The sequence below is a fragment of the Propithecus coquereli genome, unplaced genomic scaffold, assembly GCF_000956105.1.
Source record: "Propithecus coquereli isolate 6110/MARCELLA unplaced genomic scaffold, Pcoq_1.0 Scaffold2914, whole genome shotgun sequence".
Lineage (NCBI taxonomy): Eukaryota > Metazoa > Chordata > Mammalia > Primates > Indriidae > Propithecus > Propithecus coquereli.
The window spans coordinates 248300-276215 of NW_012148524.1; the positions used below are offsets into that span (position 1 = coordinate 248300).

Below are 27916 nucleotides of genomic sequence, written 5' to 3' on the forward strand. Positions count from 1 at the left end.
TCACAACCTCAGACTCCTGGGCTCAAACGATCCTCCTGCCTCAGCCTCCTGAGCAGTTGGGACTACAGGCGCGTGCCACCATGCCTGGCTAATTTTTAATTTTTTCTGTTGTTAGTAGAGATGGGGTCTCTTTCTTGCTCAGGCTGGTCTCAAACTCCTGCTCAAGTGATCCTCCCACCTCGGCCTCCCAGAGTGCTAGGATTACAGGCCTGAGTCACTACACTCAGCCCATGACTTCGTTCTTATACTTCCAATTTAAAATCAGGATTACAGGGGTCTTACATGCCTTTGTTTCACAAGTATTACTGTGACTGTTGTGTGGAGAATAGGGGGAGTGAGTTCAGAAACAGGGAGACCAATAGGAGGCCATTGAAATAATTCAGGTGAGAGATGGGTTGAGGCCGAGGCCAGGGTGGTGGTGGTGAAGGTGGTGAAAAGTGATCAGATACGGATGTATTTTAAAGTTAGAGCCAATTGAATTTACTGATATATTGCATGAGAGAAAGAAGAGTCAAAAACAGAACCCTCTCTTTCCTCTTTCTCGTATGGGAGTTGGGTACATATGCTGACACCACCTCTTTGATTCTTAGTACCCAGAAAAGTGCTGTTCCAGTGCAGTGCACCTGGGAAAGGACTCAAAGAGGGTGTCTTTTACACAGAAAAGAGAACACTTATCACCTCTCCTAGTTCTTTTCACAGAACTTGTTGAACATCTCTTGGATTTGGGGATCCAGTAGCGGACAAAGCATCAGGGGCCCTGGGTTTACTGTGTGGTGAGCTTGTGCCAGACAATAAAATAACCTCATTCCCATTAAGCTTGCCTTCATGTGTTCAAGGGGCTGGAAAAAGTAAGCTTTTTCTTTTATTCCTCCCATGCCACCCTTGGGATGCAGGTACCTGAGCCTTCTCATTTGCTCCTTGTCTTTAATCCCTGACACCTGGTGCTAGTGCTTTCTACATGCAGTGCACCTGGGGAAGGATGCAGAGTGGGATGGGCCTTATCTGCAGATAGGACAGAGCACCTGTACATTGCCTCCCTTACCTGCCTGCCTATATTTATTTACTTCCTGTAGGGAACTAGCAGTGAACTAGGACAGCCATAGTCCACTGAGTATACTTCCTAGCAGGCATATATAGGAAGGTGAAGCTCATTTGTACCCACTCTGCAGGAATGCACACATGTCAGGGATGTTAGAGAATAAGTTTATTCTTTAGTTCCCTCTCCCCAAGCACCCCAGCTCATCCCCCAGGACAGACAGGCATCTAGGGATGTGGCCCTGTATATACAGAGTCCCACTTCAAGATAAATATGGGATGGAGCTTTTTTGCCCTAACCCTGCTCTCTTAGACCTCCCAGGAAGGGCAGTGAGCTGTCTTGGTATTATTTCCTTAAGTAGCTATTGAAAGAAGGTACACTTGCTTATTAGTGCTCTCTCTCACATTCACAGGTCCACCAATATTCTGCAATAATATGCACATACACATAAGCAAGGTAGGAGAATGAGCATGCAAGGGGGGCCCACACATGACTAGGTGTCCAGCATATACAAGCATGTGAGCATACAGAGACAGGACAGACAGGAGCCTTTTTGTTTCATACTCACAGGAGCAGATGCCCTCATTTCCACTTGTTTATTTATATTCATTCTCTTTCTCTCTCTTCCTCTCTTCCCTTCACCCCCCTCAACACAGTAGAAGAGAACAAAACTTCTGATGTTTTCCTTCATACCCTTATATGAAGGGGTGTGAACTTTGTTGACCTTGGGAGAATGAAGGAGACTCATCAACTCACACACAAGGAATTCAAGAGGATGAATCTGTGCATTTCCCCCCATGCAGGTACTCACACTCACGGATAGTTGGATGTCTTCCCTCTCACATGTCTCTTGCATGCAGGAGTTTGACCACTCTCCTTAAAAATGCACATTCATTCAAATACATATATACATAAAAATGGAGGGTAAGAAGTAAAAATAGTGCTGGCTATGTGCTAGGTACTGTGCTCCACTTTATATTTGTCATCTTAGTTCATTTTCTTGGCACCATTTAAGAGGTAGGCTTTAAATTATCCCCATTTTGTCAGAAGTGTAATGTGACCTTGGGAAAATCAGGTCAATCGTGTGAGCTAATATGTGGTGGAGTGTGGATTTGAACCAGCGTTTGTGGATACCAAAGTCCATGATTTTTCCATCATGTCAGTGATTTCGCTCAGTATAGTCCCCTGACCAGCAGCATCAGCATTATCTGAGAACTTTTTAAAATGCACATTCTTGGGCCCCACCCCAGACCTACCAAATCAGAAACTGCTATAACCTGTATATGATCAAGCTCTCCAGGTGATTCCAATGCATGTTAAAGTTTGAGAACAGCTGTGCCAAACTGTACTGCCTTATCGTTGCATACCCACACAAAGGATTTGTGATAATGAGCCTTGGTGTTGTCTCATATTCATTCTCCTCCCTCCTCCCAGTCTTTTTGTCCTCGTAGGTTTATACCTTTTTGTTGTTGTTATCTGGGAGAACAGACAAAATATACGTTCAAGTAGACATCTTTAATGTGAAGCTCAAGAGCCTTCTCTTTATTTCTGTATCATCACAAGTAAGTACCTTGTGTGACGAAGAATGAGCCCTTTTGTTAAGTCCTCACAGGGCCTCCTGCTCTGCTCCCCCTCTCTAATCCTTGCTACCTGGGTGAGAGTGCTGTCTGAATGCAATGCACCTGGGCAAGGATTCTGAGAGTGTGAGCTTCATCTTCATGTAGGACAAAACGCCTTTCTATCCTTCCAGCCATTCCACAAATATTTATTGATCACCTCTTCTGTGTGTGATACTAAGGTAGGCAATGAGCATATGGTCGTAAACAAGACAGGCCTGGTCCCTGCCCTCATGGAGCTAGAGTTGACGGAGAAAAATGAAATCCTTCATCAGCCATTATACCTGCATGCCCTGAGAGTGGATGGGCCACAGAGTAGACTTCTCATTGCCACTGTCACCCACGAACACATGCCCAAAAGCATGAATCTTCTTTGATCTCACATGAAACTATGCAGGAGAGAATATTCCTGCAATCCTTAGTAAATGAGGCCATATAGACACAGAAATAATACTCTTTATTATAGCTATACAGACACAGACACACACACACACACCGAGGACAGGTGCCTGAGCCTTCTTGTCTGCTCCCCCTCTCGAATCCTTGGAACCTAGGTGTGAGTGCTGTTTCAGTGCAACACACCTATTCAAGGATTCAAAGAGGCTGAGCCTTGTCTGCATGTAGAAGGACTGAGTACCTGTACATCGCCTCTGCTACCTTCCCACCTTCTTACCACCTTTCAAATATTTGAGTTTGGTATTAGCTGCCAGACCCTGCACTGGGTGGTAGAGGTACAATGGTGAATAAGATAGCCAAGGTCTCTGGGCCCTACTGTGGGAGAATAAACTTCATGATTCCCTGTGAACAGGCTTATAGCTCTGTCAGAGCATGAGCTTTCTCTTGATTTCCAGCTTACTGTGTGTCACCTACTGTAATGGGGAAATATACATTGGGTGATGAGACTCATACAACCAGTAAGGTTATCATTTAGCAGGGGAATGGAAGGCAATAAAACATCCCCTTTTTCTGTACCATCTTCCAACATGTGCATGCGTATGTGTGCCCACATACATAGATTGTCCCCCCTTCTTGCTGTTCCCCAAACATACATCCAACACGTGCAGACACTCAAATATAATCTGACAAAGGTGCCATTTACAGTACATATTTAGAGGTTTTGTCTGAGAGAGCAGGTCCATGTGGCCTTGTGCATGGGGATGAAGACATATGTTCACCCTGGGGAGAGGCATCACTCTTATCAAATGCATATAAGTGCTGCTTTGCAAGGATGGGACCATGAGAGTTAAATATACACAGAGACACACATACAGGGTGCAGGTACATGAGCCTTCTGCTCTGCTCCTCCTCTCTAATCCTTTGTCCCTGGGTGAGAGTGCTTTCTGAATGCAATGCACCTGGGCAAGGATTCCAAGAGGGCGAGCCTCCTCTGCGTGGAGAAGGACAGAAGATCTGTACGTCACCTTTCATCTGCATGCTGCTTGCCTACATACTTGCCTGCCCTCTGCCACTCATTCATTCCACAAATAATATGTATTGGGCACTGTGTTGGGCACTGGACACAGAAGAGTGAACCAGACAGGCTTGGGCCCTGCCCTCCTGGATCCTATAGCATGGGGAGGAGAATGGACTCTGTCACCACCCATCATCCCTGCATGTACTGAGGGCAAGTGGGCCACACAAGGGACTTCTTATCTACCCCTCCTCAACTCACAAGTGTAAGGCTTCTCATTCCTGCTGTCACACAGATGCTTGTAGGAGCAACTTCCCTCTACTTTAGTTCAATTCTAGGTAATTCACTGGGCAAGAACAGCAGGCCTTCCTGTTAAACATACATGCAAGGCGTCCAGGTGCTGGAATCTTCCATTCTGGCTCCCCCTCTCTAATCCTTGCTACCTGGGTGAGAGTGCTTTCTGAATGCAATGCACCTGGGCAAGGATTCTGCGAGGGGGAGCGTCATCTTCGCATAGGACAGAGCACCTCTGCCTCCTCCTTCCATTCTTTCTGTGACTGTTGAGTACCTACCTACTCTATTTCAGGTGCTGTGCTGGGCAATTTGGCCCACAAGAGAATGAGCCACATCTTGTCCCTACCTTAGTGGAGCATACAGTCCAGAGAGGAGAATGGACTCCTTCTCATCTATTATGCTTGCATGTTCTGAGGGTGGATGGGCCACAGATTGGGATTGATGCGCAACCCCCCTCAACACACACACACACTTCCTGGTCTCACACAGATATGTGGAGGAGAATATTCTAAACCTTAGTACAATCCCACATAAATGCTCCATGTGCTAGAGAAGGGGCCCAATTGGTTACACACACAGACATGTATTCACAGAGTAGGCCCTCTGACCCAGTGCCTCACTCATGTTCTTTCAGCCTAGGTGCCAGTGCTGCCGTAAATCACTGTCCCTGTGCAAGAACTCCAAGGGAAGGAGCCTTGTCTACATTTAAAAGGACAGAGCCCCTGCACATCACTCTTCCTCCTCCTTTCCCTTGCTTCCACAAATATTCAGATGTCTGCTAGACTCCAAGTACTATGTTGGTAGGAGAGGATGTAACAGGGATCAAAATGGACAAGATTGCTACCCTACATTCTGATAGGGGATTAATAAATACACCATGATATATGAATGTTGTGGACTAATAGGCCACTGTTTAAAAGAATGAAATAGATCTGTATCTGCCAGGGAGTGAGCCTTACCATCGTCCCTTCCCCGCCTTCCCACAGTGCTCAGATGTAGAAACACAGCGGGTGTGTTCTCCCCATACATAGAGCTGCATCCACAGTGTGTGTAGGATAATGAGCATCATTAACAGCATCCTCTCACACATGTCCGGTGTGCAGGGCAATGAGCTTTCTACATGCTCCTTCCACAGCCAGAGCTTGGAGGAGAGTGGCCCCTACTTATCGTTCACCTCACACATGCATATGTAGAAAAGACACTTCACCTTTGTATGATCATAGGCAAATCACTTGTGAGCAGAAGAGTGCTGTTTCTTGTGTGTACACACACTAGACCTGAAAGTGCCTGGGCCTTCTATTCATGTTGTCACTCTCATTCTTGGTAGTTGGGTACAAATGCTGTCCCAGTCCATTGCCCTTCTATAAAAATTTAAAGAGAGGGAATCTTGTCCATGTTTGAAAGAGCAGAGCCTGTATCACCCCTCCCATTCTTTCACTTCTTTAATGTATTACACATTTAGAGCGGTGGTTTGCAAAGTGCGGTCCCTGGACCAGCAGTGTCAGTATGGCCTGGGAACTTGTTCAAAATGCAAATTCTTGGGCCCCACCACTGACCTACCAAATCATTAACCACAGCAATCTGTACTTTAACAAGCCTCCCACTGATTCCGATGTTCACTCAAGTGTGAGAATCACTAATTTAGTATAAGTGCTAGGGACACAGTGATAAGCAAGTCAAGTGAAAAGAGTGGAAGGGAATGGCTCTCACATTGTTCATGGGCATTCCCACTGCTGAGGCCATGCAGGCTGTGGCAGGGAGGACATCATCTCATGACTCTCTCCCCCTCCTCCATAACCACACACGTGGTGAGTACAGGAGACTAAGTGAACACTCAGCAAAGACTTTATTAGAGAAAAGCCTTGGCACTGTTTCTTCAGCATGCACCTAACACTTTAAACACACATGCACTTGGTGTGCAGAAGAACCAGCTGCTCCTTCTCCCATACCCATTGCATATCGGAGTTGTGAATTCTCAAAACACCTCCTGTGTGCATGGATTACAGGAGGGTGAGCCTTGTCATCGAGAATCTTCTGCCGGACACTTCAAGCATCACATGTTTATTGATCACTTTTGATGTGCCATGCACTATGCTGGGAGTACCCTGAATAAGAAGCAGTGTCTCTCTCCAGGACTTCCTATGTGATGGAGGTGTCTAGAGTTCCCCACGCCTAGACAACAGGCATTCAGGTATGCCAGGAATCAAAGTTTCTCATCCTCTTACACATACATATGCTCCCCCGTGCATGCATGTGTATGTACACACACACACGCACACATGTATAAATGTAGACACATTTCCGTATAAAACTGAAAGGCAGGAATGAGCCTTCTTATTATCTATGCTTGTTTGCAAGAGTGTGAACCTCCTTGTTATGCATACACTCAAATGCATGTCTGGTGTGCAGGTGCCTGGACCTTGATTTTTGCTCACCCTCTCCTAGCCCTTGCAGCCTAGGCACAAGTGCTATCTCATCAGTGCAGAGACACCAGCTCATGATCCTTGTCTATGTGTAGGACAGAGCCTGCACAGCACTTCTCTTTTCTTTGCTCGTTCTTTCAGTCAGTCATTTGTGTGTACATTTTTTGGATCTGTTCATTTATCCCTTAACAATTTACTTAATTCCTGCTGTTTGGGGATGCCATGGTGAACTAACCAGTCAGAGATGCCAGCATTACTGTCTAGTAGGCTCATGGAGAATAAACTTCCTCATAACATCTAACTTTTGTAGATACATGGGCTCAGGGTGCCAGAAATTGGGCTTCCCTTTATCCCTTCACACAGACGTAGGTGCCCATGCATGCGCATATGGTGTGCGCATCCTGAGCCATCTGCTCTGTTCCCCCTCATATCCTTGCTATAATACCTAGATGTGAATGCTATCTTTGATGTAGCACCTGCTCCAGCTCTCTAAGAAGGGCCCTTTTCTGCATGTAGAAGGACAAAGCACCTGTGAATCACCACCTCCTCCCTCCTTCCTTTCCACTCCCACTCCATTCCACAAGTATTAATTGAGCACCTAGTATGTGGTGACACTGTGCTGCAGAGAAATGAGCATATAGTGATACACAAGGCAGACTTGGTCCTTGCCTCAAATAATATGTGTAGGAGAATGGACTTCTGTGTCACTTAGTATTCCTGCATGTCCTGAGTTTGTGGTGGGCCACAGAATGGGACTTCTTATTGACACCCTCTCCCCACACACATACGGTACGAGACTTCTCATTCCTGCTTTCACACAGACCTGTGTAACAGAGAACCTTCTTCACATAGAGCACTGCAGGTGTCTGAGCCTTCTGCCCTGCTCCCCCTCTCTAATCCTTGCTGTCTGGGTGCTAGTGCTGTGTGGATGCAATGCACCTGGGCAAGGATTCAGAGAAGGGGAGCTCGACTGCACCAAGAAGGACAGAGAGCCTAGATGTCACCCCTCCCCCCTCCCTTGTAATAGCTTTTGAGTAATGGGTGTGTGTTGGGGAAGCACAGAACAGAATAGTTAGGGATTTCACATGCTAGTGGGCTTGTCTGTGTACTAGAATAAATGTCCCTATTATAATAAATAACATCCATGTGTGTAAGTACCCAGAGTGTGAAAGAGTAAGCTTTCTCTTTATTCCCCTCCTACTGTCCACACATGGGGTGGTGGGCACGAACAAGAGCCTTCCGATCTGCTCCCTCCCTCACTTCCTTCTAAGCTAGATTTGAGTGCTGTCTTAAGGATTATCTCCACTCAGGGATTCAATGACAGGGAGCCTTGCCTATATATATATAGAAAGACCGAGTGCCATTGTGTCTCCTTTCTTGCCTTCCTGAATATGTCTCGAGGTTCTACTATGTGTCAGGCACTCTGTTTAGTGTCGAGGATGCAGGGATGAACAAGACTGGCAAACTCACTGGATGTGCTCTCTGGCGGGCACCTTTAGGAGAATGAATTTCATCTAGACCCACAATGCAGATGGGCACAAATGATAGGTGGCCAAAGAGTGTGCCTTCCTATTCCCCCCACTCCATGCCCTCTGAGGACAGGGCGATATGCACATTCTTGGAGAAGCTTTACACTTGCAGGATGTGTAGGAGTTTGAGCTTATAAGCTGTCCCTTATTTCCAAGGACCTGCAGGCAGGACTGTGAGCTGACTTCAGATGCCTACCACAAACTCTTGTTGAATTGGAGAGGGGATGAAGAGCAGGAAGCCCTTCTTATTGCTGATGTTGTATGCATGCCACACATTATGGAAATGAGAACAGCCTATGTCTTTATTACCTTACTATAGTCTCATAGAAATATACCGGATAGGTCTCTGTCTCTCTTCCCTAGGAGTACAGGTACTCCATGATCTGATTTACTCTCCCTCTCCCATCCCTGGTGCCTAGGTTTGAGTGCTTTCCACTGTGACCTCAGCAGTATTCCTCAGTAGTTACCTTCTACTTAGCTAAGCTGATCTATTCATTCCTACCTTTCTTAGCACTTTTTCCCATTGCCCATTATAAATTTATGATTTTCAGGTCAGCATAGCAATACAGTATGACAAATAGTGGTGAGACAGAGGCAGAAAAAGACACTCCATTTCAGTCTTCTTTCTCAAGGTCTTAAACAGTTGATACTTATAAATTCTGACTCTTGGTCCTCCTTCTCTCCCAACTTCTCCCAATGTACTCTGCAGTAAAGATTCAAGTTATTTAATATGTTTCCCTTAACTTTTTTTTTTTTTTGAGACAGAGTCTCATTGTGTTGCCTGGGCTAGAGTGTCGTGGTGTCAGCCTAGCTCACAGCAACCTCAAACTCCTGGGTTCAGGCGATCCTCCTGCCTCAGCCTCCCAAGTAGCTGGGACTACAGGCATGCGCCACCATGCCCTGCTAATTTTTTCTATATATTTTTAGTTGTCCGATTAATTTCTTTCTAATTTTAGTAGAGACGGGGTCTCACTCTTGCTCAGGCTGGTTTTGAACTGCTGAGCTCAAACAATCCGCCCACCTCGGCCTCGCAGAGAGCTAGGATTACAGGCGTGAGCCACCACGCCCAGCCCTTCCCTTAACTTTTGTATATGCTAAAATCCCATTTTGGTTACTGGTCAGCCTTTTATTTTTCTCAAACTTTTCATTATCTCTTGATGCCCAGGTCTTGCAGCATCAGCGTCCTCTGGGAACTTGTTAGAAATATAAATTCTCAGGCCTCTCCCTAGACCTACCTAATCAGAAAGTCAGGGGTGGGGCTCAACAGTTTTTTTTTTTTTTTTTGAGGCAGAGTCTTGCTCTGTTGCCCAGGCTAGAGTGCTGTAGAGGCATTATCATAGTCCACTGCAACCTCAAACTCCTGGGCTCAAGCCATCCTCCTGCCTCAGCCTCCCAAGTAGCTGGGACTACAGGCATGTGCCACCACACCTGGCTAATTTTTCTATTTTTGTAGAGATGGGGTCTTTCTCTTGCTCAGGCTGGTCTAGAACACCTGTCCTCAAGTGATCATCCTGCCTTGGCCTCCCAGAGTGCTGGGATTACAGGTGTGAGCCACTGCACCCAGCCAGAAATCTGATTTTTAACAAGCCCTCCAGGTGATTCTGGTGCACACTAAAGTTTGAGAACCACTGGTTTAAATAACTGTAGATTTCTGTTCTTTAATTACTAGGGAGATTTCTGCATTACAGAGGATGATTTTTAGCATTGAACTTTCCTTATGTGTAAGCTGCCCTTTCAGTTTCTTCTGATTTTTAAAAAATTAATAGACTCAATTTTTTTGAGCAGTTTACATAAAGATTGAATGGAAGATACAGAATTGCCATATACTCCCCACCCCAGTTTCCACAATTATTAACATCTTGTATTAGTGTTGTACATTTGTTGCAATTGATGAGCCAATATTGATACATTATTATTAACATAAGCCCACAGTTTACATTAGGGTTCCTTCTTTATGTTGTACATTATATGGGTTTGGACAAATGTATCCACCATTACAGTCTCATACAGAATAGTTTCACTGTCCTAAGCATCTTCTGTGCTCTGCCTTTTTATCCTTCTTCCCCCACCCTAAACCCCTGGCAACCACTGATCTTTTTATTGTCTCCATGGTTTTGCCTTTTCCAGAATGTCATATAGTATGCAGCCTTTTCAGAATGGCTTCTTTTACTTAGCACTATGCATTTAAGGCTCCTCCATGTCTTTTCATGACTCGATAGCTCATTTCTTTTTATCACTGAATAATGTTCCATTGTCTGGATGTACCACTGTTTGTTTATCCATTCACGTCTACTGAAGAACAGCTTAGTTGCTTCCAAATTTTGGCAATTATGAATAAAGCTGCTATAAACATTTGTGTGCAGGATCTTGTATAGATGTAAATTCTCAACTCATTTGGGTAAATACCAGGAACTTAATTGCTGGATCATATGGTAAGACTATGTTTAGTTTTGTAAGAAACCGTCAAGCTATCTTCCAAATTTGCATTCTCATTGGCAATCAATGAGAGTTCCTGTTGCTGCACATCCTCATCAGCATTTGGTTTTGTTAGTGTTTTGGATTTTAGCCATTCTAACAGGTATGTTGTGGTATCTTCTTGTTTGCATTTGTAATTCCCTAATGACATATGATGTTAAGCATCTTTTAAATGCTTCTTTGCCATCTGTATATCATCTTTGGTAAGGTGTCTGTTCAGGTCTTTTGCCTATTTTTTACTTGGATTGTTTGTTTTCTTATTATTGAACTTTGAGAGTTTCTTGTATATTCTGGATAGAAGTCGTTTATCAGATATGTCTTTTGCAAATATTTTCTCCCAGTATGTGATTTGTTTTTTTCATTCAGTTAACAGGATTTTGCAGAGCAGAAGTTTTTCATTAAAATGTGAATCCTAGTCTGCCAGTTTTTTCTTTCATCAGTCATGCTTTTGGTGTTATATTTAAAAAGTCATCACCAAACTCAAGGTCACCCAGATTTTCTCATACGTTATTTCCTAGGAGTTTTATAGTTTTGTGTTTTACATTTAGGTCTGTGGTCTATTTTGAGTTCAATATTATGTTGGTTATTCTGGGTCTTTTGCCTTTCCATATAAATTTTAGAATCAGTTTGTTGCTATCCACAAACTAACTTGCTGGAATTTTGATTAGGATGGCATTGAATCTATAGGTCAAGTTGGGAAGAACTGACTTCTTGACAATATTGTGTTTTCTTATCTATGTGCGTGGAACTGCTCTTCATTTATTTAGATCTTTGATTTCTTTCATCTGAGTTTTGTAGTTTTCCTCATACAGATCTTGTACATATTTTGTTAGTTTTATACCTGATTATTTCATTGTTTGGTACTAATGTAAATAGCATTGTGTTTTTATTTTCAAATTCCAATTTTTCATTGCTGGTGTATAAGAAAGCAGTTGACTTTTGTATACTGACCTTGTGTCTTCCAACCTTGCTATATTGCTTATTAGTTCTGGGAGTTTTTCTGTTGATTCTTTGGATTTTCTGTGTAGACAATCATATCATCTATGAACGAAGACAGTTTTATTTCTTCCTTCCCTCTCTGTATACCTTTTACTTCCTGTCCTTGTCTTATAGCATTAGCTGGGACTTCCAGTATGATGTTGAAAAGGCGTGGTGAGAAGGGATATCCTTGCTTTGTTCCTAATGTTACTGGGAAAGCTTTGAGTTTCTCACCATTAAGTCTGATGTTAGCTGTAAGTTTTTGTGGATGGTCTTTATCAAATTGAGGAAGTTCCCCTCTATTCCTAGTTTACTTACAGTTTTTATCATGAATGGATGTTGGGTGTTGTCAAATGCTTTTTTTGTATCTATTGATAAGATCATATGATTTTTCTTCTTTGTTGATATGATAGATTACAGTAATTTATATTTCAACGTTGAATTAGCCTTCTATAACTGGGATAAATCCCACTTGGGGTCATGATATATAATTCTTTCTATACATTGTTATATTTGATTTGCTAATATATTGTTTAGAATTTTTTTTGCATGTATGTTTATGAGAGATATTAGTCTGTAGTTTTTTTGTAATTTCTCTATCTGGTTTTGGTATTAGGGTAATGCTGGCCTCATAGAATGAATTAGGAAGTATTCCCTTTGCTTCTATATTCTGAAAGAAACTGAGAGAATTGGTATAATTTCTTCTTTAAATGTTTGGTAGAATACATTAATGAACCCATTTGGGTCTGGTGCTTTCTGTTTTAGAAGTTTATTAATTAGTGATTCAATGTCTTTAATAGATATAGGCCTATTCACGTGATCTATTTCTCCTCGTGTGAGTTTTGGTAGATTGTGTCTTTCAAGGAGAATTAGTCCATTTCATTTAGGGCATCAAATTTTTGGATGTAGAATTGTTAATAATATTCCTTTATTATCTTTTTAATGTCCATATGATCAGTAGTGATGGCCTCTATTTTATTTTGTTTTCTTCTATTTTTGTTTATTTTTATTTTTAACTGACATAATAATTGTACATATTTATGGTATACATAGGGATGTTTCAATATATATATAGTGATCAGATCAGGGACTTACTTTATTTTTGATATTAGTAATTTGTGCCTTCCCTCTTTCTTGCTTAGTTAATCTGGCTAGAGGTTTATCAATTTTGTTGATCCTTTCAAAGAACCAGCTTTTGGTTTTGTTGACTTTCTATATTGTCCTGTTTTTAATTTCATTTATTTCTGTTCTAATTTTTATTACTTCTTTTCTTCTGCTTACTTTGGATTCAGTTTGTTCTTCTTTTTCTAGTTCCCTAAGGTAGAAGCTTAGATTATTGATTTTAGATCTTTCTTCTTTTCTACTATATGCATTGAATGCTATAAATTTCCCTCTAAGCACTGGTTTTGCTGCATCCCACAAATTTTGATAAGTTGTTTTTTCATTTTAATTTAGTTCAAAATGTTTTTAAATTTCTCTTGAGACTTTTTTGACCCATATGATATTTAGAAGTGTATTATTTAATCTCCAAGTATTTGGGATCTTTTCAGCTTTTTTTTTATTGACTTCTAGTCTAATTCCATTGAGGTCCGAGAGCATACTTTGTATGATTTCTGTTTTTTCAAATTTTTCAAGGTATATTTTATGGCCCAGATGTCATCTATCTTAGTGAATGTTCTGTGTGAGCCTGAGAAGAATGAGTATTCTGCTTTTGTTAGATGAAGTATTCTATAGATGTCAACTTGATCCAGTTGATTGATGGTGCTGTTCAGTTTGGCTGTGTCTTTACTGATTTTCTGCCAGCTGGATTTGTCAATTACTGATAGAGGGGTGGTAAAGTCTTTAACTATAACAGTACATTGATCTACTTTTCTTTGTGTCTCTATCAGTTTTGCCCCACATATTTTGACACTGTTGTTAGGTACATACTCCTTAGAGATTGTACATTTTTAGAGAAATGACCCCTTTATCATTATGTAATGCCTCTCTTTATTTCTGATAATTTTCCTGGCCCTGAAGTCTGCTCTGTCTGAAATTAATATACCTACTCTAGATTTGTTTTGATTAGTGGTAGCACGTTATATCTTTATCACCTTGAAGAGAAGATTTCTGAAGAGAATTCTGTTGTAATTCTTATCTTTGCTCCTCTGTAGGTAAAAGGGTAAGGTGTCTTTTTCCCTTGGCTACTTTCAAGATTTTTTTTCTTCGATTTTCTTCAGTTTGAATATGATATACCTAGGTGTAGATTTTTTTGGTATTTATCCTCCTTAGTGTTCTTTGAGCTTCCTAGACCTATGGTTTGGTATCTGTAATCAAATTTTGGGAAATTGCCAGCCATTATTACTTCATATATTTCTTCTGTTCTTTTCTTTCTTCTTCTGGTATTCTTCTGTAATTGTCCCACAGTTCTTGGATATTCTGTTCTTTTTTCATTCTTTTTTTTTCTTTGTATTTCAGTTTTGTAAGTTTCTGTTGATATTTCTTCAAACTTGCTGATTCTTCCTCTGCTGTGTCTAGTCCGTTGATGAACCCATCAAAGGCATTCTTCATTTGTGTTACAGCATTTTTGATTTCTAGCATTTCCTTTTGATTCTTTCTTAGGATTTGCATTTCTCTGCTTACATTACTCATCTGTTCTTACATGTTGTCCACTTTTTCCGTTAGAGCATTTAGCATATTAAACACAGTTATTTTAAATTGCTGTTACGATAATTCCAACTTTCCTTCCATATCTCTTTCTTTATGCAGTGATTTTTGTCCTTTAGTATACTTTATAATTTTTTGCTGAAAGCTGGACATGATATACTAGGTAAAAGTAACTGAGGTAGGTAGGCCTTTAGTGTAAGATTTTATGTTTATCTGGATAGAGGTTAGGCTGTGTTTACTATTTGCTGTAACTTTATGTATCAGAGGCTAAAATTTCTGCTACTGTCTTTGTTTTTGTCTCTCCCATGTATTTGAGTTTCCATTTCCCTAGACATTTCTTAAGTAAGGTTCAAGATGTGCAGTTCTTCCAGTCATATTCCCCTGTTATTATATAGGAGCTCTGTTGAAGTGGTGGTGGTAAGGCATTGAGGGAGGGGAAGCATTCTATAGTCCTATGATTAGGTTTCAGTTTTTTAGTAAGCCTGTGCCTCTCAGTAATGACTTTGACAAGTCCTTCTCTGTTTTGTTTTGTTTCTTTTCCCTCTTATGGCTAAAGGGAGCTAGAGTTGGGTATTGACTTTCTACCAAGTTGATTAGACTCTGATAAAATAGTTTCTCTTGAGAGTAGGTCTTTTAAGAAGAACAAAATGCTCTGGTTGTATTGCAAAACAACCACATTTCCCCTCCCACCGCTGGAAGCAGGGAGAGATTTTTCTCTGTCTTCACCGTGAGAACCTTGTAGGGCTCCTGGAGGTAAAACTCATGAAAATGTGGGGACCCCCTGAAGTTTTTAACACTCAGACTTGTCCACACTCAGCCTCCAGCTATTCTTCCGTTACAGTTTAGTTCTCCTACCCCAGTACTGGTTCCTGTGGAGGTTTCTGTAGTGTAAGCTGTGATTTTCTGTGTCACTGTCTGTTTCTCTAATTTGGGGGGGAGCAGTTTGCCCTGTGACCTCAGTTCTCTGACAGATCTAAAAAGAATTCTTGATTTTTGGTTTGTTCAGCTTTTTATCTCTCTCTCCATTATACTATTGAGGAATCGAGTAATGACTTCCAAACTCCTTATATACTGGACTGGAAACTAGAAGTCTTCCTTTGATTTTTACTTGGATATTTGCATCCACCTTTTCTTTAACCTTTATCAGTGATGACACGGATATGTTCCCTTTCTGTTCCTTTGACTTCATTTTATTGCATACAATCCCTGATGTAAAAAGTTATTTATTTTAGCACGTATGAGTTAATCCATTTTATTTTTTTCTATAATCAGAAATAATTTTGTGTGTTCTCCATGTCTGGGATAAATATACTACTCTGTGTTCTTTTTTTTTATCAACTTTTAAAAAACCCATCTGGAATTTTTCGGTTGATATATGTTGTAATTCTGTATTTATTTTGAGCAGTCCCTCAACTATTTACTAAAAAGTGATTCTTTCCTTATGTTTGTGTTGCTTCTGATTTATCAACTATTAAGTTCTTCTAATAAATTTGGATCCATTGCTAGAATCTCTATTCTTAACCCAATGCTATAAGGTTTTGATAATAGTTCTTTTTTTATAGAAGATTAAAATCTATAGGATAAGTTTGCCATATTTATATTTAAGAAAATACATATACTAGTATCCTTGCCTACTTATTCTTCTGGGTGAATTTCACTATTAATCTGTAAAGTTATGTAAAAGATGCCATAGGGACTTTAGATTAATATATAGATGTAATATAATTCAAATTAGGGTCTGTTTCATTCTTGCTATATTTAAAATTTCCAACCGGGAGCATGATACATCTCTGTAGATTTATGCCTTCCTTTTTTCCTTCTTATTTGGCTTTTATAAATTTTAAAGTAATATTGTGTTTCGAGTTTATGTCTCTATCATAAATGAATTCTTTTATCATTGTATTTTCTAGTTCTATGGTAATTTGTGGGAATGCAGTTGTTTTTTGTAGATTTACCTTATAATTTCTGAATTCATTTATTACTTTATGCTGTTTTTAGTTGATATTCTTAGAGTTGTATAGGTATGCATTCATGCAATCCAAGCCGGAATATCGTATTTCTTCCTTTCCTTTATGCATTCCTCATTTTTTTCCCTTTTAAATATTTTCTTGTACCATGTTAAATATAATTGTCAACAGGAGGTATCATTGCCTTCCTGTATTAAGGGGAATAATATTTTGTTTCTTGGTTTTAATTTAAATATTCTATATCATATCAAGAAAGAAATCTTCCACGTGGAACATTGTAAAATTTTTAATCCAGAATGGCTATAAACTTACAAAATCCGTTCTTGACATCTGTTGAGATAATTATAGATTTTAAAATTTTATCTGTTAATCTGAAAACTTATGTTGATGGTTTCCCTTGTGATACTAGTCATGCATTCCTGGAATAAATCCTCCTTATATATAGCAGGCAAATCTTTCAATGCAATGCTATATGCAGTTTGTTGAAATTTATTTAGGAGTTTTATATGTATGTTCCAAAGTGAAAGTGATCTATAAATTTCTCATGTTGTCTTTGTCAGGCCTGGTAGACCCTTGTCCTTGATCATCCAGGGTGCTTCTCTAGACTTCCCGTTTATCACACTCTTGAAAGCCTGTATAACAGGATATTTGTTGTCATATTTGAAGAATCTCTGAGATAAAACCAAAGAAAAGCTGATCTGCTAAGGGAAGATAGCATATTACTGCTTTAATTTAAATTTTTCTGAATTTTTAAAGCCATTTTTTCTTTTCTTTAAGAAATTATCTACCAGTGTCTTTTGCCTATCTATCTGTTGGGATCCAATTATAATGATTTAAACAATCTCTTTATACATCATGGCTATCACAGCTTTGGAAAACATTTACAGAAAAGATTAGTTTGTCATTTGTTTCACTTTCACAGCTGTGAGCGTGGTCTCTTCTGACTGGTTTGTCCTCTTCCTACTCATTAATTGTGGGTGTTCCCCAAGTACAGTTTGTCCATGCTGATTTCTTTCTCTATTTCAACAATCCTCACAGCATGGTCTGCAGGTTCCTGAGACCCTTTTGGGGGAGTCTGTAAGGTCAAAACTATTTTCATATTAAGACATTATTTGCGTTTTTCACTAATTTTCTCATGAGTATACAGTGGAATTTTCTGGAAACTGTATGTATGATAGGTGATGATGTTATTGCTCTGATGGGTAATAGAATATGTGAAGCAGAATCCAGCTGTCCTCTATTAAGCCAGACATTCAAGAGATTTGTAAAAATGCCTCTCAGTAATTTTTGTATTGGAAAATAGTTATTTTTTAAAATGTTAATGTCAATATTAACATTACGGATTGAGTGTTGTTAAATTTAAATCAACATTTCTCAGTTTTAATTTCAAATACAGTAAATAGTTATAGATATAATCCATATAAATAAAAGTTCTTTGGGGTCCTCAATAATTTTGATGACTAAAGGGATCCTGAGACCAAAGTTTGAGAACTGCTACTCTAGTATTACCTGTTCAGAGTCTTTACCTTTTCTCATAACTCCTGCTCATCTGTGAGGATGACTCACAGATAGAGACCATTCTGTGGGAAAATGCACTATTATTTCCTTTGGGGACTTCATACCTGAAATTGTAACAGAGGGAGAAAGTGCCTTGGGTTAAGAATTAGCCCAAACCTCTGGCATCTCAGAGATTAACATCCAAGATCCGTATTTGGTTTCTACTTCTCCAAATAAAGTAACTAAAACTGGAATTGAAGTGTAAGCTAGATTATTTTCTGAGCCCTCTCTTTGTGTCAGGAACTTGGGAACACAGATTTAAGTTACTCTCTCCTTGAGTAGCTCAAAGTATAGTGCGTAGGCAGGTGATTTTATGTGTGTGCTAGCTCTTACCATTTTTACTGTTATACTTAGGATTGTCTTAATGTTTTATTTTATTTTTTTAATGTTTTATTTTAAATGATATGACAATACTTGTATCTTGGTTAATTGTATAATGCGTTTCTTACCCTTTTCTTCCTCTTGCATTCTCCCTTTTCCGTGTTTGCAGTAACTGGCATATATTACTTATCCAGAATGCCATGTGCAGGCCAACAGGTACTTTTTTTTTTTTTTTTTTTTTTTTGAGACAGAGTCTCACTTTCTTGCCTCGGCTAGAGTGCCATAGCATCAGCCTAGCTCACAGCAACCTCAAACTCCTGGGCTCAAGCGATCCTCCTGCCTCAGCCTCCCAGGTAGCTGGGACTACAGGCACGCGCCACCATGCCTGGCTAATTTTTTCTACTTTCAGTTGTTTGGCCAATTTCTTTCTATTTTTAGTAGAGACGGGGTCTCGCTCTTGCTCAGGCTGGTCTCGAACTCCTGAGCTCAAACGATCCGCCCGCCTCAGCCTCCCAGAGTACTAGGATTACACGCGTGAGCCACCGCGCCCGGCCCCAACAGATATTTTTATTGAGCAAAAGTAAAAAATAGTTTATTGCTTCTCTGTGCTTGTTAGCATTGAAATATGTGACATGCTTAATATTTTCATTTGAGGGGTCATGAGTATGTCAGCCATCCATTGATTTATACATTTGTTTTTGCCAAATGGTTTAGTTGAGATGGGAACATTAATTGATTTGAACCCACACATGTCAATGTCACTAGTAAAACCGGGTGCTAGTAGGTCATGCCACAAACTAGCACCATCCTGTTTGCCCCTACCACCTGGCTCTTGCCTTGGTCTTAGTACAACTGTTGGGAATGTGTACTCCTCCTTTTTCTTTCCCCTCTTCCACCTCCAACCTAAATCACCTATGCTGAAACTGCAAGTAGCAAACTGCCTTCCCAGCCCTTTCCTCCTCTCTCTCTTCTAGCCTACTGTTGCCACACTTACCTCCTAAAATAATATTTTTATCATGTTGCTCTTCAAAAACTTCAGTGACTCCATTGCTTCCCCAGGACCTTCACGGCCTATCTCTCTGTTTGCTTACAGACACCTACCCTGTCCTCTAGTCAGGCCAAAATGCCAGCCTCATTCTCATCTCTAAGCCTTTGGCTATTTTGTTTCCTGGGCCTGGAATACCCTCTCTCCTCCATGAAGCCTTCTCTAGCTTACAATCCTCCATTTTCTGAATGCCAATTGCACTTTTATTCTAACAGTTTAACATTTAACTGTTGTATAATAGCATTATGTGAAGGTTTTTTCCCCCAAGTAGACCATAAATTCCTTGAGAGTAGTGATGGTATAATAAACTCTCTTTACATCCCCAATTCCCTTCCCTCATAGGGCAAGGTATAGATTTATTGAGTGTCAGCCATATGAATATGTTGATTACCTGTTAACCCTTCCTCCCCACCTGGAATTCTCCTCAGTAAGCAGTTATTGAATACCTAGAGACAACACTAGAATTGCTGGAACAACAGAAATGAGAAGGACGCAGTGTGATCACAAGACTCAGTGGAAGAGATTATGCAGCCAACATAGATGTCTGAACAAAGGGGGTGTTGAGGGAAAGCCTGTTTGAGCTGGCCCTAGGTGAATTGAATGGGGTTTTACCACACTGAAAAGAGAATGGGGGTGGGATGAGTGGGATTCCACATAGAGCAGCTTGCCTGAGCAAGGACATAGAGGCCTTGAAAGCACATGGCCTATGTGGAATATAACAAATTTGTGGCAGGACATGAGGCTGTCTGGGTAGATGGGTTCCACATCTGATAGGGCACTGAATGCCATGCTAAGAAGTTTAAAACTGATGCTATAGGCAGTGGGAAACCAGCTTATAATTTTAAGCAAGAAAGTGACAAAGGGCATGTCAGCTTTGTAATACAAATATTGACCAAACAACATTTTCCCCTGATTGCCCTCCTTAGCCCTCCATTGCATGAAAAGACTTATCTGTAATCCTCCAATTGGGAAAATAAATCAAATCCCCTTACGTTGTTCCTGGCCTGCCCCAAATTCTGGATGACCCCAGGCTTGTGGCCATCTAAAGGTTTAATTTATTCCAGATGTGCCATTCTCTGGACTGACATGTCATAGTGAAGCCCCAACGCATTATCGAAAGAGCACTGGGCTTGGAGTTCAACTAGACACGGGTTCAAATCTTAATTCTAAGGAACCTTAAATTGTTTCGTCATTATTGTCTCCTGCCTTTTTTTATTTTTTTGAGACAGAGTCTTGCTCTGACACCCCTTCCCCTAGCTGGAGTGCAGTGGCATCATCACAGCTCACTGCAACCTCAAACTCCTGGCTCAAGTGATTCTCCTGCCTCTATGTGCGGCTGCTTTTTCTATTTTTGTCAAGATGGAGTCTTTTGCTCAGGCTGCTCTCAAACTGCCTCAAGCAGTCCTGCCTGGGCCTTACAGAGTCTTGGGATTATAGGCATCAGCCCTGGCACCCAGCCCCTCCTGCTTTAATTTTTTTCTCTTGAACATTCTTATATCGGCAAAATAAAACCAAAGACTATCAGAATGGGTTATCTGTGGGCAAATACCACTTTCAGTTTTACTTATTGCATTCATAGCATCTGTTTTATTTGATTTACTTGCTTTTTCTAATTTTCTTTTATCGATCCTTTCTTTCTATGCATTTACTAAGGGGACATTTACAACCCAAACAGTGAACCAGATAGCTGCTTCAGGAAATGTTTGAAATGAGGCAGCTCAATTTAGCTGGATTGTTCTGTGTCAGTGGGTTACAGGAAGGAGTTTGTTAAGGTTCCTATGGGGAAACAAGAGAAGTTTTCCAGCTTCTCCTTTGTTGGGTCTTCATCTTGTACTGTCATTATTTTGTTTTAATGAATTCCCAGAACAATAGGTACACTCATCTGAAACTATGACTACAAGACACATTCCAAAGCCAAACATAAATTATTTTTGGACTCCCCATACTTTTTCTTCCTATGATTTGTGTGGCTAATGTAGAGTTGCTGGAACTGTGTATTTTAAATCACTTCCTGAATGAAACACGTAACCAGTAGGGAGAGAGGAAAGGGAATTCTGCATCACTTTACAAATTTTCTTGCTTTCTTTCAGTGCTAGTCACCATATGGGACTCATAGGCATTTAATGTTAATAAATTTATACTGAAAAAAAACCTCTTTAATTGTGCTACTCTATTAGCCTCAGCTCTTATCAGCTAAAATGGTGCTTGTTTTCAGCTAAGATTTCTAGAAACCTGGAGTGCCTACTCATGTGATTGAGTGCTTTTTGTAGGTTCGTTGAATGTAGTAAATCCCAGAGTTAGATAAACATTAACTATAAATATTGACTCTGATGCTGCCTGCATTTAAAAAGGGAAGTTGATGGGGGTGGGGTAAGGGCAAGGGACATGTCTTGTTTGGATTGTATTATTTGTGTTTAGGTTAATATTATTTTCACTGCCTTTTCATTTTCCTTCTATTGAGTTTAGAGTAGCAATAAAAGTGTCAAATGGAGTTCTTGGGAATTCAGGACTGGAATTTGAGGGAGAGATGAGAGTTAGATATAGTAGGTTAACTTAAAAGATAAAATAAATAATCAGATTAAGGTTGGGAAGCATCTGTTATCTCAGGTGGGAGTTAAGATCCAGAGCAAAGTGGAGGGGCTATTTGTTTTCTTTTTCTTTTTATTTATTTTGTTTGTTTATTTGAAGAGGACATTTGTACATATAGGTGGCCTAACTTAGGGAGTCAGAGCCCAAGTGATGTGAAAAGGGCACCCGCTTAGAAGGTAGCTTGGCTTGGGGTGCTGGAGCTTAAACATTTTGAAGATGGCATCTGGACTTTCATGTGGATATATAGCCTGCTGTGGGTGTCAGAGCCTGAGCAAGGTAAAGTTGGCATCTACATGGAGTAATGGCTCAGTTTTGTGAGTCAGCCCAATATATATGAGAAGACCACTTGTGCAGGGAAAATAATTGGGGAGGAAATGGGAGATTGGTTATATACAGGGGGGGAATTGTTCAAGAAAGTAAAAAAATTAAGGGTAATAGGATCCAGATTTCTCATTGTCAGTGAAGAAAGGTAAAAATATAGGAAGGGGAAAAACTAGATTGAGCCCTGTCATGTTGGATTGAAATCAGAGGTATAAGTGAGAATTTATGGTTATATATGTGTATATATATTAACATATGTAAGTGTAAATATTCATATATATATAAAACATATATTCTGTCAATATATGTATGTGGATGAGAGAATATATGTGAAAATGTGTGTATTTGTGTGTGTGAGAGTGTGTGTGTTCCCTACTTTTGTCCACTGAGAGAGCTTGGGAACAGCAACACCCAAATGTCAACGAGCACCCAGATCATGCCTTCTAAATACCATTCCTAACTAAAAAGACTCAGGGTTCCTTGAAGAAATGGCTGATTTCAAGGATGGAGCATGAAAGTACAAGACAAGTCTAGAATGTCTTGTATGACAGAAATTAAGGGAATTCTTAAAGCATGATGGGGACATGCCAAAGGTATATGGAAACCCGCTTGAAGAGGTTCTCACTGGCCAAATTTTGGAAAATTTGAACATGAAAATAATGATAGCAAGGGATAATAACCCATCAAATAAAATAGGAGTTATTTATATATAAACAAATGATTGAATAAATGACATGTTTTATAAGAAATAACTTATTTACTTAGTGTCAAAGTACTTCCTCATAAGATAGTAAGACAATATATTAACAATGGAAAGGCCTAGAATACACCACTTTTATCAAGTGATCAAATATCATCATTAATGGGGCAAATAAATAGCATGTGCCCTCTGACAGGATGCAATTAGAAGAATACAGCATATCACTTCTCTGATATTCCTGCCAAAGTTGCGTAAAACTGAGTCTGTTCATGAGGAAACATCAGACAAACCAAAATTGAGATATTGTTTACCAAATAACTGGCCTATAATCTTCAAGAGTGTCAGGATTATGCACCTCAAGAAAAGCCCAAGGATCTGTTTCAGGTAGTGATTTCACGTGAGTATTCCTTCTGGTACTTCTCAGGAAGTTTATGTTTTTCCAAATTTTGAATTCCCTCCAGAATCAGTTGAGAAATTGGGAAAGTGGGAGAAAATTAGCAATCAACATAGAAACGTTACTGGTTTAAAGGAATCCACTGATGTCAGGTTCAAAGCAAGAGCAGAAAACATTGACACATAGAGTCAAAAGTTAAGATCAAAATTTTCAGGAAGGGGTCCAGGAGCTTACAAGAAAGTCATGATTTAATCATTTAGCCTTGGTTGTAGCTGTTACATGTTACTCGTGTATGTTCATGGCCCTGTCTGCTGATAACAGTGAGTCATTCTTGCAAATAAGATAAAGAGTAATAAGTTTATATGCATAGTATACTTAATACAGATCCTGCGAGTGGTATTCCAAGAAATAACAAGTTTTAGAAGTGAAATAAGCCCTTAAATGGGTAGCTTTGTCATGTGATTCTGTGCAATGCTGTTAATCTTGCTTAGGAGATCCAAATGTTATGTTATTTGAATACTACCCAACAATGTTTGCTGGCCTTGTCCTTGTCAAATGTTGCAGTGTTCACTATAGGGTATGGTTATTTGTAAAGCAGACAAAAGATTTTCATCATTAAAAAAGGAAATGAGCTTCCATGAGCCAGCATGAACCCAAAAGCCCAATGTAAACATGCTTTTGGATACACTCTTAACAATTTGACCAACATCAACACAGAATGAAAGTTTTTGTTTTTTTCTTAAAGAGTAAAGATACGTCCTCCTGGATGACAGGAGGGAAGACAGAGTCAAGATTTCCTATGTGTTCTTAGTAATAGGAAAAACCTGCTAAGAATCCTGCGTTAGGTCCAGTTTCCTAGACACAGAAACTGAGACAAGGAGTTTTATTTAAGTGCATTATTGAGGGAGTACTCTCAGGAGAAAGGGAGTGACGAAGACAAGGTAGAGAAAGGGGAAAAGTCCAGCAAGGATGGATTGGTGAGCAACGAGAGCTCGGCTGAGGCTGCAAAACATGACTTCACAATATCCCAGCACTCATTTGATCCACACAGCAAGGTTAGTTTTTGTAGCTCAGGAAATGGTTTTATGATCAATAATTTTGTATTATTAGTACCTTGGAGTAAATTTGTCCCCTTCCTTACCTGACCATATATCATCATGTAAGCATGGTAATGTTCTAGTATAACCTATTATTTAATTCACATCTGCACAGATTTTAAGCTATTTTTGTGTATTAAAGAAGACTACTTAGAATGCATTTTTTAAATTTTATTTTTAATTGACACATAATAATTGTACTTATTTATGGGGTACAGTGTGATGTCTTGATACGTATATACATTGTGTAAATCTTTGCCTCCTAGTCTTCATCTCATCTGGCCTACCCAGCATCATTTTTCTATCTGTCCCACTATCACACAATGATTCCTACACAGTAGGTGTTCATAAATGTCACTCACGCTTCAGTCAGCTTGGTCTCTTTATCACTAGTGAGGTATTGTAAAATTAAACACATGATTTGGAGCTTAATTCTTTTTAGAAAATACTAACTGTGCAAGTTACTTGGCCTCTCTGAGCTTCAGTTTCCTCATCTGCACTAGAAGTGATAATGCGATAGCATAGGAATGTTGGAAAAATTAAATGGAAGAATTTACTTTAAGCACATAGACCAGTGCCTGGAAATTGATAAGTACCTGGTAAATGTCAGCTCTTTCTCCTTTATGCTCAATATTTGTCTGTTCTGATTCCAGTTTTTCAGGCCTATTACCTAATTTATCCTATTTGGTTTTTACCACATTCATCACACTTAATTCTGACAACCTAGAGCAAGAAGTTTCTTAGAAGAGTTGGAAACCTCAACAGGAATAATATTTGTCTAATCTAGTAGAACTTTTCTGGTTATGATTTTTGACCAAGATTTCATTACAAAAAAAATGGGGGCAGACAGGGCTTCATAAAGTCAAATTGGCCATAATGCTGCTGTTTTTTTTTTAAATCAGTATACTAAGAATTTTTGACTAAAACTTATAATCTGAAGATTTACACTTGATGTGTAGAAAATTTTTCATCTTTAATATTAAATTATTGAGAACATCATTGAATGGCACAGTATTCCTCTTTTTCCCCTGTGTCAATCATGCAGTATTTCTTTGCATGTACATTGTCTTAGGAGCTCTGGGAGAGTCAGAGGAATAAGATAATGTTTTTTCCATTCCCAAATGTACATTTCTCAATACTGTTGTCTAGTTTTTTTCTCTAGCCCCATGACAGATTAGAGATGTCTAGTTTTTATTTCAGTTGATTACTTGTGAACTCCCATTATATGTGCCCTCATTTGGTTTTATGCTCATTTGAATGATTCTCAAAAAACTGCCATCAACTACATGGTAAGGCCAGAGGTACATTACATCTAGAGGGTAACTGAACATATTAAGTAGTTTGCATGCATACATTAAATAGTTTGCACGTCTATATTGTCAAAGCAAGAGTACAAAAGAAGACATAAAACTAAGTGGCAACACCAAAAGTGAAAACTATACAAATGTCCATCAGCCGATGAATGGATAAACAAAATATGATTTACCCATACAATGGAATATTATTCAGCCATTAAAATTAATGAAGTGCTGATACATGCTGATGTATACATGTAACAAGGATGAACACTGAAAACATGCTAAATGAAAGAAACTAGACACAAAAGGGCACATGTTTTGTGATTCCACTTACATGAAATATCTAGAATCAGCAAATCTATAGAGACAAAAAGTATAATAGAGGTTACCAGGGGCTGGGGCATGGGGAGTTACTATTTGCTGGGTACAGAGTTTCTGTTTGGGATGATGAAAAAGTTCTGGAAATGGATAGTGGTGACGGTTGCACATTGTAAATGTACTCAATGCTACTGAATTTTATACTTTAAAATGGTTCAAATGGTAAACTTTATGTTATGTGTATTACAATAACAAAAAAAAAAGAAAAAGCAGTAAGGGGCTTGGAGGTCATTGTTGTAAGCCTGCTATTTTCTTTCTGCACAGGAGCCATGGATAACAGAGGCTTTCGGCAGGGGAGTTTTAGTAGCTTCCGGAGCAGCTCCAGTGATGAGGACTTGATGGACATTCCAGGGACAGCTATGGATTTCTCCATGAGAGATGACGTTCCTCCCTTAGACCGAGAAGTAGAAGGTATCATTACTGGTGATGATAATTTATCTTTTAAAAATTATTTTAAATTTATGGACAGTAAAATTCATTTACTTTCTGGCACACGGTCCTGAGTTTTAAGATATGCCTAGATTCTTGTAACCACCACCATTGACAGGATACAGAACCGTTCAACCCTCTGAAGAATTCCCTTTTGCTACTCTTTACAGTCAGACTTCCCTTCTCCCTACCCCCTGGTACCACTGATTTTTTCTCTGTCCCTGTAGTTTTTTCCTTTTCGATGAGGTCATGTGCATGGAATCACATAGCACATCACCTTTTGAGACCGGCGATTTTCACTCAGTTTAATGCTTTGGAGATTTATCCAAGTTGTTTATTCCTTTTTCTTGCTGAGTAGTATACCCAGGAACAAGATCACTGTGGTATATGGTAAATGTGTGTTTAACTTTATAAGAAACTGCCAAACCATTTTCCAAAGTGCCTGTACCATTTTGCATCTGAACTAGCTATGTATGAGAGTTCCACTTATTCTGCATCCTCAATAGCTCTTGGTATTTTCAGTAATTTTTATTTGGGCCATCCTAATAGATTTGTAGTGTTATCTCATCACGGTTTCAATGTAATTTCCTTAATGGCTAATGATGTTGAACATTGTTTCATGTGCTTATTTGCCAGCCTTATATCCTTTTTGATGAAGTATGTGTTCCAATCCTTTCTCCCTTTTTGTAATTGGATTTTTTATTAATTGGAATACATACGTAAAATAAAAATTCCCCTCATTTGTTATTTGGTTACCTAGTTACGTCATTCTTTTCAGTGTCTGCATACAATTTTATGGTACCGTAGTTTATCTAACCAAGCTTTTACTGATGCACATTTCAGTTGCTTCTAATGTTTTGCTATTACAAACAATGAGAACAAACTTGTCTGCATATATATATGTATCTTTTAAGTACCTGAGAGCAGTTTCGTAGCATGAGTGCGTGAGAGTGCTCATTTCCCCACAACCTTACCAGTGCTGAATATCATAATTCTTTTTTCATCTTCATAATATAGGATAAAAATTCCCATTATTGTTTTACTTTCAGTTTTTTAATTAATAAAGTTAAGCATATTTTCATACGTTTATGAACCATTTTAATTTCTTTTTCTGGAAGTTTCCTGTCCATATGTTTGTCCTCTTTTTCTAATGGGCTGATTATCTTTTCTTATTTATTTATCAGAGCTCTTGATGTATTATTATTACTCCTCTGTCTGACATAAATTGAAAAAATTTTTTCTATTTCTGGTTTGTCTTTTTTAACTTTGATTTTTTTAAATCTACAAATATTTTAAATTTTTATATAGCCAGATATATTTCCCTTTTCCTTTATGACTTCCAAGTTTCTTGTTGTACTTAGAAAGGACTCTATCACTTTAATATTAAATTTGTATAATTACTTTAAAACTAC

At 39.3% G+C, this 27916-nt stretch overlaps 1 protein-coding gene across 1 annotated transcript in view; it reads left to right on the forward strand.

Moving 5' to 3' along the window:
- The window catches only part of CLCN5 (chloride channel, voltage-sensitive 5), a 140448-nt gene that overhangs the window by 73036 nt on the left and 39496 nt on the right, over positions 1–27916 (forward strand). The window contains exon 4 of the mRNA XM_012648702.1: positions 26340–26486. Within this exon, the coding sequence (XP_012504156.1) occupies positions 26340–26486 (147 nt within the window). The remainder of the gene's footprint in view (positions 1–26339; positions 26487–27916) is intronic.